The 20,163-nt window shown below is 44.1% G+C and overlaps 3 protein-coding genes across 6 annotated transcripts in view; 2 read left to right on the plus strand and 1 right to left on the minus strand.

The window, feature by feature from the left end:
• Nucleotides 1–20,163, plus strand: part of LOC132206903 (uncharacterized) — a 205,547-nt gene that overhangs the window by 52,850 nt on the left and 132,534 nt on the right. The window lies entirely within an intron of this gene.
• Nucleotides 169–2,606, plus strand: LOC125450201 (late histone H2A.2.2-like). Its single transcript, XM_048526214.2, has one exon. It carries the CDS (start codon nucleotides 187–189, stop codon nucleotides 577–579), a length of 393 nt encoding a protein of 130 aa, XP_048382171.2. The 5' UTR covers nucleotides 169–186; the 3' UTR covers nucleotides 580–2,606.
• Nucleotides 3,677–14,737, minus strand: LOC125450202 (zinc finger protein 664-like). 4 transcript variants are annotated; one of them, XM_059642498.1, is made up of 4 exons: nucleotides 14,614–14,737; nucleotides 13,256–13,305; nucleotides 7,776–7,898; nucleotides 3,677–6,311 (listed from the first exon to the last, which is right to left on the minus strand). In XM_059642498.1, the coding sequence occupies exon 4, from the start codon at nucleotides 6,208–6,210 to the stop codon at nucleotides 5,740–5,742; it is 471 nt and encodes a 156-aa protein (XP_059498481.1). In that variant the 5' UTR covers nucleotides 6,211–6,311; nucleotides 7,776–7,898; nucleotides 13,256–13,305; nucleotides 14,614–14,737; the 3' UTR covers nucleotides 3,677–5,739. The 4 variants fall into 4 exon arrangements, with proteins under 4 accessions (XP_059498481.1, XP_059498479.1, XP_059498480.1 ...); XM_059642496.1 differs by having other exon boundaries at nucleotides 7,776–7,973; XM_059642497.1 differs by lacking the exon at nucleotides 7,776–7,898.

The following is a 20,163-nucleotide window of genomic DNA, read 5'->3' on the forward strand; positions in this document are numbered from 1 at the left end:
CCCCGGGCCCTCTCCGGATTGGTGAGGGAAGCAGATATCTGATTGGGAATGGAAACGACATGAGGAGATACCGAACAATGTGACCAATCAGCAATGGCCGCACCCCCATTCCTCCCGAAGGTATAAGACGGCGGAATGGGGCCACATTGCAGCATTCTCTGTGAAAGTGTTTGAGAGGTTGTGGCAATGTCTGGGAGAGGAAAGGGCAGTGGAGGGAAAGCTCGCTCGAAGGCCAAGTCCCGGTCGTCCCGGGCTGGCCTGCAGTTCCCGGTGGGCCGTGTTCACAGGCTCCTGAGAAAGGGTAACTATGCTGAGCGTGTGGGTGCCGGAGCGCCGGTCTATCTGGCTGCGGTGCACGAGTACCTGACGGCTGAAATCCTCGAGCTGGCTGGTAACGCGGCCCGGGACAACAAGAAGACCCGCATCATCCCCAGGCACCTCCAGCTGGCCGTGCGCAACGACGAGGAGCTCAACAAGCTGCTGGGAGGGGTGACCATCGCTCAGGGCGGGGTGCTGCCTAATATCCAGGCCGTCCTGCTGCCCAAGAAAACCGCCGCAGGGGGCTCCGCTAAAAAGTGAAGAGGCCGTTATTTCATCTCACGGCCCAAAGGCTCTTTTAAGAGCCATCTACAGCGTCTGTGAAAGAAACTGGACCCTCACCACTGCCGAGTTAATTTTCATTTTCACTTACTGGGAGACTGCTAACACAATACTCACCCTGCCATTACTGTTAGCGTTCTTGAGCTGTAACCACCCGGACGGAATGTATCCATGAGGCAGTTTCCTGTAATTGCATTGGAAAGATCTGACACTGTCAGAGGAATAGCAACAAGTTTGGAAATCGGGAAATAATAACCCCGGAAGCCACACAGCGATTCAGTATCCCTTGACATGATACTTTCGACCAGATAAAACTATCTGTAGTACCGTAGCCCTTCCGCATATGCTGTCTTTCCTCTTCTCGGGTCTCTGCTCTCAATGTAAAGTTTCGGGTGGCTCTGAAGAGAGAATGGAGGCTGTCCATTTACCACTGAAGCAGTTGTTGACTGTGTGCTGTATTTTGCGTTGAATGTTTGATTTAAAGATTTGAGATTGTTCAATTTGTTTTATTTCAACATTTTTTTTGACGAGTATTTAAAACAAACGAGCATCTAATCAATGCTTCTGGAGATTCAATTCTTGGATGACTGATACCAATGCTTATGGGTAGAATTTAATCGAGTGGATTGCCGTGGTTTATATATAGAATACTAGATATGAGTGTGAATTACAGGCTTCGATATCCTTTTGCAATTTCATGTTACACTGTTTGTAATGCTCCCTCGGTGGCACTTTATCATATCACCATACAATCACGAGTAAATAGTGAATGAGACACGCAGCTGCACCCAATCGTGAGATGGGAGTGAATAGATCCACCCATGAGCTTTATTTCATTTGCAATTCTCTTTTATTTTTATATTTAGACAATTGAGGTTTGAAAGTCCTAACAATTTAGTATGGAAATTTGTGGAATGAACTCTCACGAGTGGCAGATGTGAGGTGCATTTTTTTTTTTGGAAAGCCAAATCAGGCCAGAACTTGCACACCATGATGGGGAATGTTCCTGAACAAAGAGGTGTTGCAGTGCAGATTAATAGTTCCTTGAAAGTGGAGTTGCAAGTAGATGGAATAGTGAAGAAGGTATTTGGTATGCCTGTCTGTATTGGGCAGTGCATGGAGTATGGGAGTTGGGAGGTCATGTTGCATCTGGACAGGACCTCTGTTTGGCCACTTTTGCAATACTGTGTGTAATTCTGGTCTCCCTGCTTTCCAAAGGATTTTGTGAAACTAGAAATAGTTCAGAAAAGACTTACAAGGATGATGCCAGGGTTGAGGATTTCAGCTGTTGGGAGAGGTTGAATCGGCTGGGACTATTTTTTTTGTTCACCCCTGGAACCTCCGCAGCTGAAGTGACCTTCTCTAGAGGCTTAGAAAATCATGAGGGTGATAGATAGGTGAGTATCAAGGTTTTTTTCCCCTGGGTGGCAAAATCCAAAGGCTGGGGGGGTGGTGGAAGGACAGTTTTAAGGTTTGAGGTGGTGAATAAGTGACCAAGGGGCAACCTTTTCCGAGGATTGTGCATGCCTGGAATGAGCTGCCAGGAGGTTGCGTAGGCTGGTACAAATACACATCCAGCTGCTTTTTAAATATAGTAAATGAATAAGGAAGGGTTTAGAGGGATAAACGTCAAATTGTGGTAAATGGGACGAGATTAAAATTAGGTGTTCTGGACCAACTCGTCCATGTTGACCAAAGGGCCTGTTTCCAAGCTGTAAAATTCTATGACTATGACAAACAAGTAAATTCAGTGGCTGATCTGACATGTAAGCTTTTCTGTATATTCATGTGAAGCATAGAAGCAAGTTATTGGAACAGCATCCTCCATCAAACAACTCCCCCTATTCTTGTGCCAAATAAACTAACATTTTCGAAAATGCAAGGAAGAATGAATAAAACAGTTCTTAACATGCCTTCCCTGAACAGACAGAACTCCAGCCTTATTTTTCCACATATGTAAGATTCAGTTTAACATAAATTAAACCAGAACTTTCACTGTCCCTGCACCCATTGGTTTGTTGTCCATTTTATCAGAATCCGTGTATCCTTCTGAAGTTAGCTCCATTTCTTTTCCTTGTTTACACCATAGCAGTTTTAGCAATCTCAAAACTCATGCTATGATCTGGGATCCTGTGCACAGTCAGATATTCAAAACAAAAACTGACTTTATCCCTGCACCATCAATACATTTGTCCCTCACATGGCCATTTCAGCTGTCCCTTCATAATTCTGACAACAACTGGAGTAGAGTTATATTTAAATAGGGGAGATGATATCAGGGAAAGCTTTGTCTGAATAAATACTTGAAGCATATCCAGGTTAGGTCAGTTAAACCATTGTGATTCTGGGAATGTGCATTGTGTTTTTTACAAATGTTGCATAAATTAACAAGTGGTCACTGACCCGATGCACACCTTATTCTCGCATGCGTTCACATGCATCCCATTTTCCCTGTGTGTGCAGAGAAAGACCAAATTACACACCAGAGTGTCATTTTTCAGCTACTTCTGTGTGTTCAAATTCCTTTTTAATACTCCATTAGTGCAGGAGATTCAAACCCTGGCGGAATACGAACCCTGAGTTTCACACCCAGCAAACAAGTGTCCCCATCACTTGCCAGCAAGCAAAAGAAAATTGTTTCCCTCTGAGTTTTGCAAATAGATCTTATATGTTTCCATATATTTTTTAGTTTTGTAACTCTCTGCACGGGTCCTGCCTGGTGGTAGAATGCTGTAAATGAGGCTTTCTGCTGTCAGTGAGAGGCTTTCAAATTGAACCGAGATACACCAAAACAGCTGCTGGACTTTTCACCACCAGCAAAAACACGATGTGACCAGGGCAATAATAACATGAAAAAAATGTGACAGGAAGTAGGGATTAAATTAAAATGGAGTTGGAGGGCTGCTTGTGCTTTATTCATTTTAAAAGTTGCTCTCTGGGAGAGGGAGGACTTTCTTCTGTAAATATCCACCTTAAGTCTGGTACGTAAGTGAGAGTTTCACTCTGCTTCTGACAGTCTTTGCTCCTGTGAGTAAATTATTGAACAACTAGAGTATCAGGTTGAATTGTACTTCACTTATTATTTTGTATTGAGTATTTTTATTTCCACATCTTCTGGTACATTGGGTGACAGTTTAATTGTGTGTCTGACTATCTCCACGTGAGATGATTACTCTTTTAATTTGGTTAATATGGTGGTCAGTCATGTGAGGCTGCAGGAATTCTTCCACAAAAAAAAAGACAAATTGTGATTACACAAGACAAAAACAGAGAGAAAAACAATGTTCCCAACCTATTTCTCAACAGCACCATTCGGCCCCTTGAGCCTGCTCTGCCATTGTACAGAATCAGAGCTGATCTGACATTCTTCATGGCTGCTTTCCTATGATTTTCCCAGAATCCTTCAAGAATCTACATCAGCCTTCATGTTAGACATGGCCTGACTTTGCCTCCTTGTTCTGTGGCAACGCATTCCACAGGCTCTCAACGCTCCACAGAAGAAATTCCTCCTCATTTCAGTCTTAAATTGGTGGTGGCCCTATATTCTGAGACAACGCACTTTGGTCTGAGATTCTTCCAGCAAGTGAAAAATCCTCTCAACATTTACCCTTTCAAGCCTAATCTAATACGTTTCATCACTTCGCATTCTTCTGAACTCCAGTGAGTAGACTCCCACTAAGTTTAGCCTTTGCTCATGACAGTCCCTCCATACGAGGGAATATCCTCAGGAACATTCTCTGAGCCACCTCCAATGAAATAATACCTTTCCTTCCATAAGGGGACCAAAATTATTCCCAGCATTCAAGATGTGGTCTCACCAGCACCTTGTACAGTTGCAGGAAAACATTCCAACTTTATTTCTTGAGGGTTGGAGATTTAAACTGCCAATGTTCCATAAGCCTTCCTGATTACCTGCTGCAACTGTGTACCCGCATCAATTCACACAGCTTTAAATCCAGAGAAATTACACCAGATATTAAATCTCTAAATGATATCTGAACTGGTTTGGCCCAAACTTATCCTGTGAACTATGCAATTTTCTTTCATGAATACTCTCAATTTTAAGACAATAAACATTTTCCGCTTCTAATACCTTCAGAGCTCAAACCAAACCCTCCTCAGAAGTTCTACTCAGGTAACTTTTTGTTCTTTTGTTTCCACTGAATTATTCTGAGGTCTATACAGGAGAGAGACCAAACTTGATTCTGATCACAGTCCGATCTCCAAACTGAACAAAATACCTTCTAACACTGGGTTTATAACCTAAAATCAATCCTTGATTACTCTGAACTGAAAACAAGATAATGTCCTTTGATGTTTGCTCATCTGTTGTAGATCTACAAGAGTCTAAACAATTTCCCATTAACTCCACATGGGCCTCCACAGCCACTCGCATTCTGAGCAGTGCTGGAGGAAGGTCACTGTTTCACAAGGATTCACACTTTTTATTTTACAGAAAACTTTCAGAAAATGAACCAAATTCAGTGTCACTATTATAAAATCCAACTTCCAAAACTGGAATTTATATAAATTATACATCCTTCATCACTGCAGTTACTCAGGATTTCACTGACATTTCAGCAGTTTTCATAACTCAATGAATCCCTTTCCCCGACGCAGAGAAAGTCCTGTCCCCAGTGTGAACTCACTGCTGAACTCAGTCATGCAGTAAGTGCATCTGAATGGGCTCGCATCAATGTGAACAAGTACATGGATGTCAGCTCCCAGGATCTTTTCAAATACTTCACTCAGTTTGGACATTGAAAATGCTTCTCGTCTGTGCAAACCCGATGGCTGCTCAGTTGGCTGGATGACTGAGTGAATGCTTTTCCACATTCGGCATGTGAATAGATTCTTCACACAAAATACTCACTGGTGTTTCAGCAGGCTGGACGACGGAGTGAATATGTCCCACACTTGGTGCAGAGGATCAGCCTCTCCCCAGTGTGAACTGTCCACAGGGTGGCAGATTCAGTAAATCCCCTCACTCAGCTTCTCCACAGACAGTCTGCTGATGTACAGTCAGTTCAGATAAACGCCTCCACACTGTCCTGCAGTGGGAACAGGTAAACACTCTCATCAGTGTGAATTCACTAATATGTCATCGAGCCGGATGTGTCAGAGAATCCCCCTCCCACACTAGGAGCAGGTGAATGGCCTCTCCCCAGTGTGAATTCGTTGATGAGTCTGGAGGCTGGAAGCCAAAGTGAATCCCTTGCCGCAAGTAGAGCAGATGAACGGCCTCTCCCCAGTGTGAACTCGCTGGTGTATCAGCAGGTTGGAGGAATTAGTGAATCCCTGCCCACATTCAGAGCAGGAGAATGGTCTCTCCCCAGTGTGAACTCGCTGGTGTCTCTGCAGGTGGGATTTCTGACTGAATCCCTTGCCACATTCAGAACAGGAGAATGGTTTCTCCCCAGTGTGACTGCGCCGATGAATTTCCAGTTCAGTCGAGGACCTGAATCCATTCCCACAGTCCCCACATTTCCACAGTTTCTCCTTGTGAGTCCGTTTATGTTTCGAGAGGTCAGATGATCGGCTGAAAGCTCGTGCACACACATTACACATGTACAGTTTCTCACCGCTGTCAACAGTGTTTTCTCCTTCCATGTTCAAAACCCAATAAGATTCAGGTTACGCCAAATTGGGCCACACTGTGAAATCCTGATCGGTTGCAGTTTCCCGACTGTAAATCCTCTCCTTCTAATATCCTGTGGAATTGATTTAGAACAGAATGAATGGAAGTGAGAGTCTCCCCATAAAAATTCAAAGTCATGCATCTGTCCCAGTATCGCATTTGGCTCCATGTCAAATGTACGAACACAATAGCCAACATATGAACTATCAGGCCCTCCTGCTTGCTCCATCATTCAATACAATGATGACCGATGAGTTCATGTTTTGAATTTCCAGCTACACCCAATAACTTTTGATTCCCTGGCTGAACAAGAATCTATCCACCTCTGCCTTAAAAACGTTCAATGATCCAGTCTCCGAGATAACAGGAACTGCAGATGCTGGAGAATCCAAGATAACAAAGTGTGGAGCTGGATGAACACAGCAGGCCAAGCAGCATCTTAGGAGCACAAAGCTGACATTTCGGGCCTCGACCCTTCATCAGATACATGTTCTGATGAAGGGTCTAGGCCCGAAACGTCAGCTTTTGTGCTCCTAAGATGCTGCTTGGCCTGCTGTCACACTAATCTTGAATAAAGAACTCTTCTCTATTCCAAAATGAAGGGATCTGATGATAAAACAGTCGCCCCCCATTCTGGACTTAGCATGAGGAGAAAATGTGTCCACATTCACCTTGTCAAAACCCATTCAGGATATTAAACACGAGGCAAGTCACACCTCACTCTTCTGAACACGTGAGCATTCCCCAGGCTGTCCAAAATATCCTCAGAAGACAACCCACTCATTCAGGGATAAGAAGGTGTCGAGCTCGATGAACACAGCATGCTAAGCAGCATCAGAGGAGCAGGAAGGCTGACGTTTCAGTCCTCGACCCTTCATCAGCCTTCCAGCTCCTCTCATGCTGCTTGGACTGCTGTGTTCATCCAGCTCTACACCTTATCTCAGATTCTCCAGCATCTGCAGTTCCTGCTATCTCCACTCATACAGCTATCAGTCTACTGAACCTCCACCGCATTTACATCCTTCCTTCAACAATGAGACCAAAACGGCACACAGTCATGGAGGTGTGGTTTCACTTATACCCTGTACAACTGAATTATCAAATCCTTACTTTTCTATTCGATTCCACTCGTAATAAACAAGAACATTTCCTGAGCCTTCATCTTCACTCATTGTTAATTATATACCAATGTTTTGTGTCTATCACACCAGACCCACTTGATATCTAAACCCCAAAATATTCTGCATCTGTCCTCTGGTCTGATTTTCTTTTCTCATTTCTCCCCTCAAGCGAACAACTTCACATTTTGTTATATCATAGCTCACCTGAAATAATCATTCAAAAAGGCTGCAAACTGATGTTAGGAAATTAAGTCTTCTTCACAGCCACTTTTCCTGATAGCTTTGTAGCAACACAAAGTGGACCTACCATGACTTCATTCCCCTCGTCCAAGTCATTGATATAAACTGCAAAAGGTTTTGGTTCAGCAGAGCCCTGTGGTTCCCCACTCATCACATTCTGACACTCTGAAACATACCCATTTATGGATATTCTCGGTTTTCTAGCAGCCAGCCAATCCAGTATCCAGGCCAGTATGTACCACTAAACCAGTAGCTCCCACTCGAAACAGACAACTTTTCCATGGTAGCTTGTGAAATGCCTTCAGGAAAGCCAAGTACAATATATCATCAGGTTCACTTTATCCACAGCACACGTCACTCCTCAAAGAATTCCACTAAATTGGAGAAATACAAAGAAGTAATTGTTCCCTTAGTTGAAGGGTGAATAACACTGGGCATCATTTTGCAGTGAAAGGCAAGAGTTTTACAAGGGAATGGAGGAAAACATTTTTCACCTGAAAGGGTGGTGCCAGTCTGGAATGCACTGCCTGGGAGGGCCGTTGATGCAGTAAGCCTCAGAACTCAACCTCCACTGCTCCAGGGAAGAAAAGCCCCAGCCTTTCCAGCCCCACTCCACAGCCCAAACCTTCCAATACCAGCAATATCTCTGTGAATCATCTCTGAAACTTTTTAGGATTCACAACTTCTGTCCCATAGTAGGGAGACCTGAACTGAATACAGTATTCTAACTATGTTCTGTACAGTTGCAATATGACATCCCAACTCCAATAACTCAAGTTATCACGCAGTGACTAATGAAGGCAAGCGTACCAAATGCTTTCTTCACCACCCTGTCTACCTGCAACTCTGCTTTCAAGGAACCATGCACCTGCAGCCCTAATCCCCTTGTTCCGCTACACTCCCCAGGGCCCTACCATTAACTGTCTAAATTCTGCCCTGATTTGCCTTATTGAAATGCAACACCTTACATTTATCTGAACTCCAGCTGCCTCTCCTCAGCCCATTGATCAAGATCCCAAGCTACTCAGTGAAGATCACCTTCCTCACTGTCCATACGCCACCAATGTTGGTGTCATCTGCAAACCTATGAACTATACCATCACACGCAAATCATTTGTATAATTACAAAAAGCAATGGACCCAGAACTGATCCTATGGCATACCATCTAGTCACAGGCCTCCAGTTCCAAAGACAACCCTCCACCACCCCCTTCTGTTTCCTACCTTGAATCCATATTTGTATCCAACTGGCTAGCTCTTCCTGTATTCCATATGATCTAACCTTGCTGAAGTCTACCATGCGGAACCTAGTCGAGCATTTTGCTGAAGTCCATATACACAATGTCTACCGCCCAGCCTTCAATCTTCTTTGCCACATTTTCAAAAAAAACTGACATACTGAGACACGATTTCCCACGCACAAAGCCATGCTGACTCTCCCTAATCAGTCCTTACCTTTCTAAATGCATTTAAATCCTTTTGTTCACTTTTATTTCTTCAGCTATTTTAAAAAATTCATGCAGAGGTGGTGGGCGGCACTGGCTAGGCCAGCATTCATTGTCACCCATAAACAGCCCAGAAGGCAGTTAACAGTCAACATTGCTGTGGGTCTGGACACGTAAACCAGACCAGTCCAGGGTGGCAGCTTTCTTCCCCAGTGGACCTGAGTGAACCAGATGTTTTGTTCCTAAAAATCGACAATGGATTCTTGACCATCGTTCAACTTAAAGCCAGAGTTTTATTCAATTCAGTTTCTACTACCTGCCATGGCAGGATCTGAACCCAGGTCCCCAGATTAATAGTCTGGTGATAATACCACCAAATAATTGATTCTCATTCCCTCCATGACAGATCACCCTAACTGGCCTATAGTTTCCTGTTGTCTGCCTTCCTCGCCTCTTCAACACAAAGGTTGTGTCTGCTATTTTGCAGTGAGACAGAAATTTTCCAGAATCTAATGTGTTTTGAAAAGTTAACACCCATGTTTCTACAACAACTGCAGAATATTTGTTCGCCAAGCCATTTCTTTTGTTATACACTGTCTGGAGTTTTTTTTGAAGCCACTTGATCTTCCATCGAGTCCAACTCCCACTGACAACTTCACGCTGGAAGTTGCGGGGCCCAGCTGGCTCTGAAAGGACTCAGGGTAAACTCAGCCACTTCTCCTCCATCACCACTCCAGCTCAATCTGATACAACAAAGACTGACAAAAATTAACTGGAAAAAGCCCCTGAAGACAAAAGAAAAGGGCAAATAACAGGAATTGCTGATTTGCTTCTGGAGAAAGGCCAGCGCAGGCACAACGGACAGAGTAGCCTCCTTCTCCATTGTAATCAGTGATTTTGTGTGACTCAATTAATAGGAACCAATAGGCCACAATGTGACCACCGCCCACCCTGTTAGAAATGGGCTTTTAATTCATCCGTCTGTGTTTCTAGACTTGGTTCTGGGAGGAAGGCCTAGATGGGGTTCAGAAATGTATCAGCCATGACTGACTCTGCAGACTCTGGTTCTGCTCTTCTGTCTTATGGACTTATTATCAAAAGAGCAGCAAAATACTGTAGCTGCTGCTGCAGGTCTGAAATAAACAGAAAATGCTGGAAAATCACAACAGGTCAGGCAGTATCTGAGGACAGAGAATCAGTTAATGTTAAGAGTGTGCAAGTTACAAAAAAGATAGAGTGCTTTTCTAAGATTAGACAGTTATCCAGAAAATTTGCATAATTGGAATCCTTGTTATGATGTTTTGGCAATGAGCTGGAAGCAGCCAATTCATGACCCGAGCAGCCAATGCAATTGTAAGAAAATGGACGGGTCATCAAGGGTAAATATGAAGAGGACATTTGGAAAATCGGCAGAGAGCCAACTGCCATCTGACAAATAAGCACCCAGCTGACACAAGAAATCACGAAGCTGTCTATGAAAGCACCATCAGATCCACAAAAGGTATTACCACAGCAATTCCAGCAAAGAGTCTTCACTGAGAAAACATCCCTGACAGCAGAATCAGCGGTATAAAAGTGTTTATGGCATGAGATGAACAGAAGGAAGAGCGTTCCAGAGACACATTCTATGCGAACTTGAAGAGATTATGTTTTAATTTATTATTCTTATTAATTGGGCTTATAATGCGTGGGACTTGTGTTTATTTGGACAGCATGCCAGGAGAATTCAGTGCAGTTAGGGAATAGATTGTGCCTGGTGGGGTGGGGGCAAAGGTTGTTCTGTTTGTCAGTAATTCTGTTCATTTGGTCATTGTTAGGGCTAAATAAATAAATACTTTTACTTGTGACTTCTCCAGTGGAGATCAGGGTTTTTCTTTCTTTTAACCGTTCTTTTAACAGATTACAAAGCAAGCTTCTCTGGGTGTTAAGGTCGCCATTAGAAAGGAACCTCTACTCGCGTAACAACAGGTTGGGGCTTGAGCTTTGGGTTAATTATCCGAACGTTCAACTCTCCCCTGCTTCATAACACCAGGCTCCTGAAATCTATGTAATGACCAATAAAGGGAAGCATCCCTTATATGCTCTTAACTACATGAATTGATTTGTCCTGCCATATTTTTCAGGAATATGTGGACAAGCACGCAAGAACCTTTTGCTCATTTGAGCTTCCTAATGTTTTGCCATTCATTGAGTACACCCTTGTCTTGTTCCTTCTTCCAAAGTGCATCACCTCCCATTTATCAGGGTTAAACACCAATTGTCACTATTCTGCCTTCTGACCAATCTGTTCATATGTTCCAGTCACCTAACACCTGTCTCCTCACTGTCAAACACCCGACTAATTTTAGTGTCATTCACCAACTTAGTCATCATCTCTCTCAAGTCTTATCTACTTCACGTACAAATATCACAAAAAAACGCTGATCCCTGTGGTATGTCACAGCACACTGCATTCCAGTCACACAAACTGCCTTCTACCATCACCCTCTGTTTCCCAGTACTGAGCCAATTTTGGATCCAGCTTGGCAAGTTAGCAGGCATCCCATCAAGGACTGATTTAAAAAGGACCCAAGGAGCGACATGTTCATGAAGAGAGTGCTGCGTGCACAGAATGAGCTGCTAGAATAAGTGGTGGACGCTGGTACAATCACAACAATTAAAAGGCATTTGGATGGGTACATGAATAGGAATGGTTGAGAGGGATATGGGCCAAATGCTGGCAAATGGGACTAGAATAATTTAGGATATCTGGACAGCATGACCGAGTGTGACCAAAGTGTCTGTTTCCATGCTGTACATCTCTATGGCTCTATATCGACGCTGACTTCATCAGTCGAGGCACAGAGTATAAGGGCAGGGAGGTTATGTTGAAGCTGGTCAGACCACAGCTAGAGTACTGTATACAATCCTGGTCACCACATTATAGGAAAGGTGTAACATTATAGGACAGACATGCAGCTGACAGGAAAAGTAGTCTCATTGGTGATAGTGAGGAGGATGCTCTCAAGCTACAGTCTGATATTGATCGACCGGTAAATTGGGCAGAGGGGGCTGTGTGGTCATGCATTTGGGAGGTTTCAGGTGTACATATTCTGAGAGTTATAGACAGTGCAGATCATGAGAATCTTTTCCCCATCGCAGACATGTCTAAGACCAGTGGGCACAGGTTTAAGGAGAGGAATAAGTGGTTTTGATATATCTAAGTAAGAAAAAGAATTCACCCAGAGAGTAGCAGAGATATGGAATGCACAGGCTGTGATGGTGATGGAGGTGGGTACTTTCTTAACATTTAAAAACAATCTGAATCAACGCTTAATAAGCCAGAACATAGTAGTCTATTTTGACCCAGTGCAGGTAAATGGGATTAATGCAGTTTGGAGATGGTTGGTCAGTATAGACACAGGGTACCAAAGGGCCTGTTTCTATGCTGTATTACTCTATAACTCACTGTAACTCAGTCCTATGGGCTAAAGGTACTTTTATAGTGTTAGGTGACAGATCAGCATTGAACGATGGAACAGGCTCCAGGGACTGAATGGCCTACTCCTGTTGCTGTAAGGTTATGAGGGTCATAGACGGGGTGGACAGGAAGCATCTGCTCCCCTTTAATTGAAGGGTCAATAGGACATCATTTAAAGGGGAATGACAGACGATTGAGGGCATTTGTTGAAGTTTGTTTTTCACTCGGAAGGCAGTGGGTGTTTGGAATACAACAGCTGGGAGGATAAGTGAAGCAGGAAACTTCACAACATTTAAAAACGTATTTGGCTGAGCACCTGAAACATCACAACTTTTAAGACGATGGGCCAAGTACTGCAAAGTGGGAACACTGTAAATTAAGATTTTTTTGATGCAGACTTGATGGATCAAAGTGCGTCTTCTAAACTGTACGATTCTAGAACTCTACAATTCCTGACAGTGAGAAGTACTGAGGGAAGATGGAGGTAGTAAGTCAGCAGTGCACACTTGGATGACGGGCAACGACAGAAACTTCAGACATTCAGCAAAGAAACACAAACATTAAACAGAGCAGGTTAGATAATGGCAGACAGCTGATCAGAGAGATAGAGGCGACACACAGTAATGGATGGCCGTGGCTTTAGATCCACAGTAAAGGAGTTACACCAGCCCCAGAGATATGCATCGTCCCAGATATAACTGGCACACACCAAAAACCTCAAAATTGTAAAAGAATGGCCAAAGTTACTCACTCAACAATTTCACTGTCTGCAATTTGAAAATCTCTTGCTGGAGCCAGCACCTGTAAAGATATCAGAAACACTGGAGTCAGAAAAATCCCACATTTGAGGACATTCCCCAGGGAGTGGGTGATGGCTTTATCAGAATGGTTTGAGGGATCGGGGATTTTAGTTGCAAGGTTGCATGCAAAAAACTCATTGCTCCAAGGTGAATAAAGGACACAGCGGGATGATAACAGTATAAAAGTTACAACAGTCATAGAGGTCCACACACAAAGAACAAGGCCCTTCAGCCCATCAAGGCTGTGCCAGTCAGAAACAACGACCTCACTGCTCACCGCTTGTCCAGTACGAGACAATCTTGAATCTAACACAGTTATGATCAATGTCTACAACTGATTCCCTCACTGATATTTCATCTACTTGCTCAGCATCAATTACCTAAAATTAAGTCCAGTACCATTCCCTCTCTTGACAATACTGGCTTCAAAAGCTGCCATGGGCGCATGTTAAGAATTCCACTTCCTCTAAACCTTTCACACTATGACTACCCCAGTTGATGTTGGGAATAGTTCTTGCACCTCTGTTACTATATGCCTCGTCAATACAGTCAGAGAAACTAACACCAGGAGAAGGCCATTCAGCCCTTTCCTCCAGCTTCAGCATTTAAATGATCATGGCCAAACATGTAAGTAAGTACCATGTTCCTTCTTTCTCTTTGAATACTTCAGTCCTATGTTTTGGCCTCAACTGTTTGCTGTGGGAGAGAATTCCACAAGCTCACCACTCCCCGGATGAAGACATTTATGCTCATCTTAGTCTTTGGTTCTACACTGCATCTTTCAACCTTGAACCTTGGTTCTAGACTCCCCAGTCATTGGGAACATCTTTTCTGCATTTATCTTGTAGGACTCTGAATTTTATACATTTCTATTGGATGCTCCCTCAGTCTCACAATGACCCTGCGCAATTCCAGCACAACAGTCTTGCATCTCACTGTGAAGGCTAACATACAATCTGCATTCCTCACCACCTGCTGTGCATACATACTAACCTGCACAAGCTGGTGTCCCTTCTCAAATCCATAACCATTCAGATAATAAACTGGTATAACAAGGTGTAGAGCTGGATGAATACAGTAGGCCAAGCAGCATCAGAGTTGTCCTCATTGCAAGAAATTGGTGAACTCCTCCCAGTCAGGAACAATGTTGCCCCCTAAAAACATGGCGGCACCAACAAACATTGCCCCCGCACCTGCGCCCCACCGCCCGTCTTTATCAAACGAAATGGCGGCCATGAATTCAACTTTAAACTCCGGCATTGGCGACAAACGGAAGCATCAGAAGGTCGTGCTGGGGTTTACAGCTTACCGAACAGCTTTACGAAGCTTTTCCGTCCATACGCTGAATGCAGCGGCTCCGTCGTTCTGCTGTTTGTTAACGGTCCAGGAGCCGCCTAAGAGAACGCTCCTCCATCGTTATCACCCTGCACAAAGCCCAGTCACACATGGCACTGCGCCTGCGCACATTTTCCTGTTCTGTGACTCGGGAACATTTACTACTCTTTGGCATTCTGGGTAGCTGCACCGCCATTGACTATTGTACGCACAGGATGTTACTTGGCTGGTTCTGTTAGCTCAGTTAATTGGATGATTTCCAGTTCTAAGGTTTCTTTTAGGTAAATGGCACATGTGCCATTCTAATTTGTTTTCTCATATAACAAACGCATAAACATTCAGTGCATTCCAAACGTGGCCTGAATAGTTCCTTGTATAATTGCACAGAATTCGTTGGAAGCCTCAAACTCTCATTTGTTTGATCTTCTATGAACAGATAGGAACTGCAGTAATGGAGAGAAGCAGAAGAGATGGGCGTGGGAAGAAAACTGGGAATTGTGGAAGGAAACAGTAGAGATGGATTTCACCCCAAGGAGGAATGGACGTGCGTGTGGCCAGCATTTACAACTTTGGGACAGCAGGAGGGGCAAATTAAGAGAGTAAAAAATTGTGTTCTGAATTTCTACCCTGTACTGAGAGTGATGTCATTTGCAAACTCCTTTGAGGTGAAACTTGAAAGTGAAAGTTTCCAGACATTTATCTCAAATCAATTACTACATTAAGATATGACAAAGTCACTTAATTCATCATGACTGACATAGCTTTGAGATAAATGAAGAACAGTTTAACCAGTTAAACAGCGAGGACAAAAAAAGTCCCACATTCATCAGCTTTTTGTTTCAGAGTTCCAGCAACTGCAGTTCTTTATTTTGTTTAAGTGTTTGTTTTCCCCTCGGCTCCATTCTATATTGCATAACAACAAGGCTGACTCAATAAAAAGGCAAAGTCACCATTGTCCAACTGGAGTTTAAGGCTGCTCACTGAAATAAGGCGGTCGCCGCGAATCTGGCAAGGGGGACATTGCAAAGCAATGGTAAACTCAGATTTTGCGAGATTTAAGCCAAAAATGCTGAAATCAGTCATCCAGCAAGCTGAGCTAACCGACCCTCCCACCTGGACGACAGTCAGGCCAACAGTCAATTGTGTCTCGAGTACCCAGGATATTTGGCGGTGGGGACATCTATTCAGAGATAAAAGATCAAAGGGTCAAACCACTGATGAGGCAGTGTTAAACAAGATGCTGTAAAATCTTTAATCAGTAAGAAGGTTTTAATTGATTAATATGTATGTGTAAATCCCAGAATTCCTGTCATCGTTGCCCTGAGAGAACTAAAGGTTTTATAAGTGTAAAGAGGTAACATTTCTGGTCGGACAGTGCATGTCAGTCGTGAGACCTTGTTCAGAATCTGTTTGTTTTACTTTGGAGTCAAACTGGTTTTTATTTCTCAAGCAGGAATTTACAAAACACCATATTGACGGACTATCAATATATTATTTGCTTTTTGGACAAAATTGAATGTACCTGCAAATAAATATTCATCCCACAGATTCACATGAGTGTGTCGGAGAGAGACAGAGAGAGTTGGTCTATCGCCTGATGTTGTGCGATTTTGGACATTGTCCACCCAGGTCCAACACCAGCACCTCCTCATCATCTGCTTGTGCAACAGGAGAACAGTGCACGGGCGCAGTACTAAGTGTGAATAGAGCATGCACAAGATCCGCCATGGTGATGGACAGGCAGTTTCTGTCACTTCTGTGGGACGGTTAACAATTCGGGACGGCACGGGGAGTGCTGGACACGGCAGGTGACAGAAATGCTTCATAAGGATGTTGGGTAAGCCGTAAATCCGAATACGGCCCCACCACACCAGGCACCTTACCTTGCAACCGCAGGAAGTACTACACCTGCCCTCACACCACCTCACTCACCCCCATCCCAGGCCCCAAGATGACTTTCCACATCAAGCAGATGTTTACCTGCACATCCGCCAATGTGGTATACTGCATCCGCTGTGTACGGTGTGTCTTCCTCTACATTGGGGAAACCAAGCAGAGACTTGGGGACGGCTTTGCAGAACACCTACACTCGGTCCACAGTAAACAATTGTACCTCCCAGTCACGAACCATTTCACCTCCCCCTCCCAGTCCTTAGATGACATGTCCAGCGTGGGCCTCCTGCAGTGCCGTAACGCTGCCACCCGAAGGTTGCAGGAACAGCATTTCATATTCCACTTGGGAACCCTGCAGCCCAATGGTATCAATGTGGATTTCACAAGCTTAAAACCTCCTCTCCCCCAACTCCATCCCAAAACCAGCCCAGCTCGTCCCCTCCTCCCTAACCTGTTCTTCCTCTCACCTATTCACTCCTCCCACCTCAAGCCGCACCTCCATTTCCTACCTACCAACCTCATCCCACCCCCTTGATCTGTCCATCCTCCCCGGACTGACCTATCCCCTCCCTACCGCCCCACCCATACCCTCTTCTGCACCTCGCTTCTCCTCTATCCATCTTAAGTCCGCCTCCCCCCTCTTCCTATTTATTTCAGAATCCTTTCCCCATCCCCCTTTTCTGATGAAGGGTCGAGGCCCAAAACGTCAGCTTTAGTGCTCCTAAGATGCTGCTTGGCCTGCTGTGTTCATCCAGCCCCACATTTTGTTATCTTGGATTCCCCAGCATTTGCAGTCCTCATTATCTCTGACCACGACTTCCAATGCTACCGTTTATTTTAACCGCTCCCGGAATTTATGAACAGGTTCATTGCCGCCATCTTGATTTGAAATGAGAGGCGGTGGGGCGCAGACGCGGCGGCCTGGTTTGCTGTGTCGTGCACGTGTCGCCGCCATCTTTTTAGGGGGCAATCTTGCTCAGGTCTGTGGGGAGTTTGTGAGCAATTGATCTGTATCGGCTTATGCGTGATTTTTGATTTGGACAAACTTGTGAGAGGGCACGTGCATGGCAGGTGAAATGTAATGTGAATAAATGATTATTTTTTTCCCCACACACTCGCATCTCGTCCGCGACGACCAACTTTTCCAAACTGAACTAAATCCCGTTTGCCTGCATTTGGTGCATATTCTTCTCAACCTTTCCGATTGGTGAACCTGTCCAAATGCATTTTAAATGTGTAATTGCACACGCCTCTACCAATTCCTGCAGCATCTCATTCCATATATGTACAACGCACTGAGTGAGAAAGTTGCCTGTTTGGTCCCTTTTAAATCATTTCCTCTCACCTTAACTTTTTGCCTTCGAGTTCTGAATTTCCCCACCTGGGAGAAGAGACTTTGGTTATTCACCTTCTTTCTGCCCTCATGAAGAAATGCCCCTGGCTATCCAGCCTCTCCTTCAATCTCGAAATCTTCCAGTTTCAATAATATCTTTGTAAATCTCCTTTACAGACAATCTGGTTGAATAGCATCTTTTCTATATTAGAGTGACTGAAATTGTATACTTACCTCAAACATGGCCTTACCAGTGTTTGCACAGCTGTAAAATGACATCCCACCCCAATTTTCAATATTCTGACCAATGAAGGCAAGTGGGCCAAAGGCTGTCTTTACCATCCTGTCTACCTGTGATGCCACTTTCCAGGTAATATGTACCTGCATCCCTAAGTTTCTTTGTTTGACACCACTCCCAGGGCCCTACCATTAACTGTGCAAATCCTGCACTGGTTTGTCTTACCAAAAGGCAGCACCTTGTATATATCGGAATTAAACTCTATTTGTGATTCCTCGGCCTACTGGCCTAGTTGAAAAAGATCCTGTTGTTAAAAAAAACAAAGTTTCTGGAAAAGCACAGCAGGTCTGGCAGCATCTGTGAAGGTCCAGTGACCCTTCCTCCTGTTGTAATCTTAGGTAACACTACAAGATCCTGTTGTTGTCGTAGATAACCTTCAGTATCCACTCTACCACCAATGTTGGTGTCATCCGCAACCTTACTAATCGTGCCTCTTACATTCTCATTTGAATCTTTTTTTATAAACGAAACACAACACTGGACCCAGCACTGATCCTTGCAGTACACGACTGGTTGCAGGCCATCAATCTGAAAAATGGCCATCCACCACTACCCTCTGTTTCCTACTGTCAGCCTAATTTTGTACCCAGCTGATGAGCTTCCCTGGATTCAACATGCTCTAGCCTTCATAACCCATCTACCATGCAGAACCTTGTTGAACATCTTGATAAAGACCACATAGGCAATATCTACCACTTTGTCTTCATCTACTTTCTTGGTCACATGTTCAAAAAACACAGCCAAACCTGTGAGGACTGATTTCTCACACACCTAACCGTGCTGATTATCCATAATCAGTCCTTGCCTTTGCAAGCGCACATAGATCCTATCTCTCAGAATCCCCTCAAACAACTTATCATGACTCACATTAGGCTCATTGCTTTGTAGTTTCATTACAAGTTTCCTGGTTTTTCATTGCAAACATTCTGAAATAATGCCACAACATTTGCCACTCTCCAGTCATCTGGCATCTCACCTATAGCTGTAAAAGATGCAAATACCTCCACTTCAGGCTCCCCATTTCTTCCCTAGCTTCCCATATGTCCTCAGAAGTACTTGATCAGGTCCTGGAGATTTATCTAACTTTGTGCATTTTAAGACCTTGAACACCCTCTTCCCTGTAATGTGAATTCTTTTCTAGACATCACTGTTTATTTTCCCGTATTGCCTCGCTTCCGTGGCTTTCTCCATGGGAAATACCGATAGAATCATACAGGATGGAATGAGATCCTTCAGTCCAACTTGTTCATGCCAACCAGATCCCTAAATTAATTTAGTCCCACTTGCCAGCATTTGGCCCATACCCCTGTAAACCCTTTCTCTCCATCCAGATGCCTTTTAAATGTAATTTTACCAAACTCCATCACCTGCTCTGGAATCTCATTCCATACATGCACCACGTTTTCCAGAAAAAGATGCCCCTTTGATCCCTTTGAAATCTTTTCCTTCTCACCTTAAGTATTTGCCCTCTAGTTCTGGACTCTGTTAACCTGGGGAAAAGACCTAGATTATTCACCCTACCCACTGCCCCTCATGATTTAAAGCTTCTACAAGGTCACTTTTCAGCCTCCAATGCTCCAGGGAAAATAGCCACAGCCTATTCAGCCTCTCCCTAGAGCTCAAGCTCTCCAACCCCAGCAACATCCGTGTTGATCTTTTCTGAACTCTTTCCAAGTTTCACAATAACTTGCCCACAGCAGGCAGACCAGAATTCAATGTGATATTCAAAAACTGGCCGAACCAATGTCCTGTACAGCTGCCACATGACCTCCCAACTCCTTTACGTAATGCCTGACTAATAGCAAATGCTTTCCTTACCACTCTGTCTATCTGTGATTCCACTTTCAAGGAACTAGTGGTCTCTTGTTCAGCAATACTCCCCAGGGCTTTACCTTTAAGTGTGTAAGTTCTGCCCTGATTTGCCTTTCCAAAATGCAGCACTTCACATTTATCTAAATTAAACTTCGTCTGCAACTCCTTGGCCCATTTGCCCAACTGAT

The sequence above is a fragment of the Stegostoma tigrinum genome, chromosome 44, assembly GCF_030684315.1.
Source record: "Stegostoma tigrinum isolate sSteTig4 chromosome 44, sSteTig4.hap1, whole genome shotgun sequence".
Lineage (NCBI taxonomy): Eukaryota > Metazoa > Chordata > Chondrichthyes > Orectolobiformes > Stegostomatidae > Stegostoma > Stegostoma tigrinum.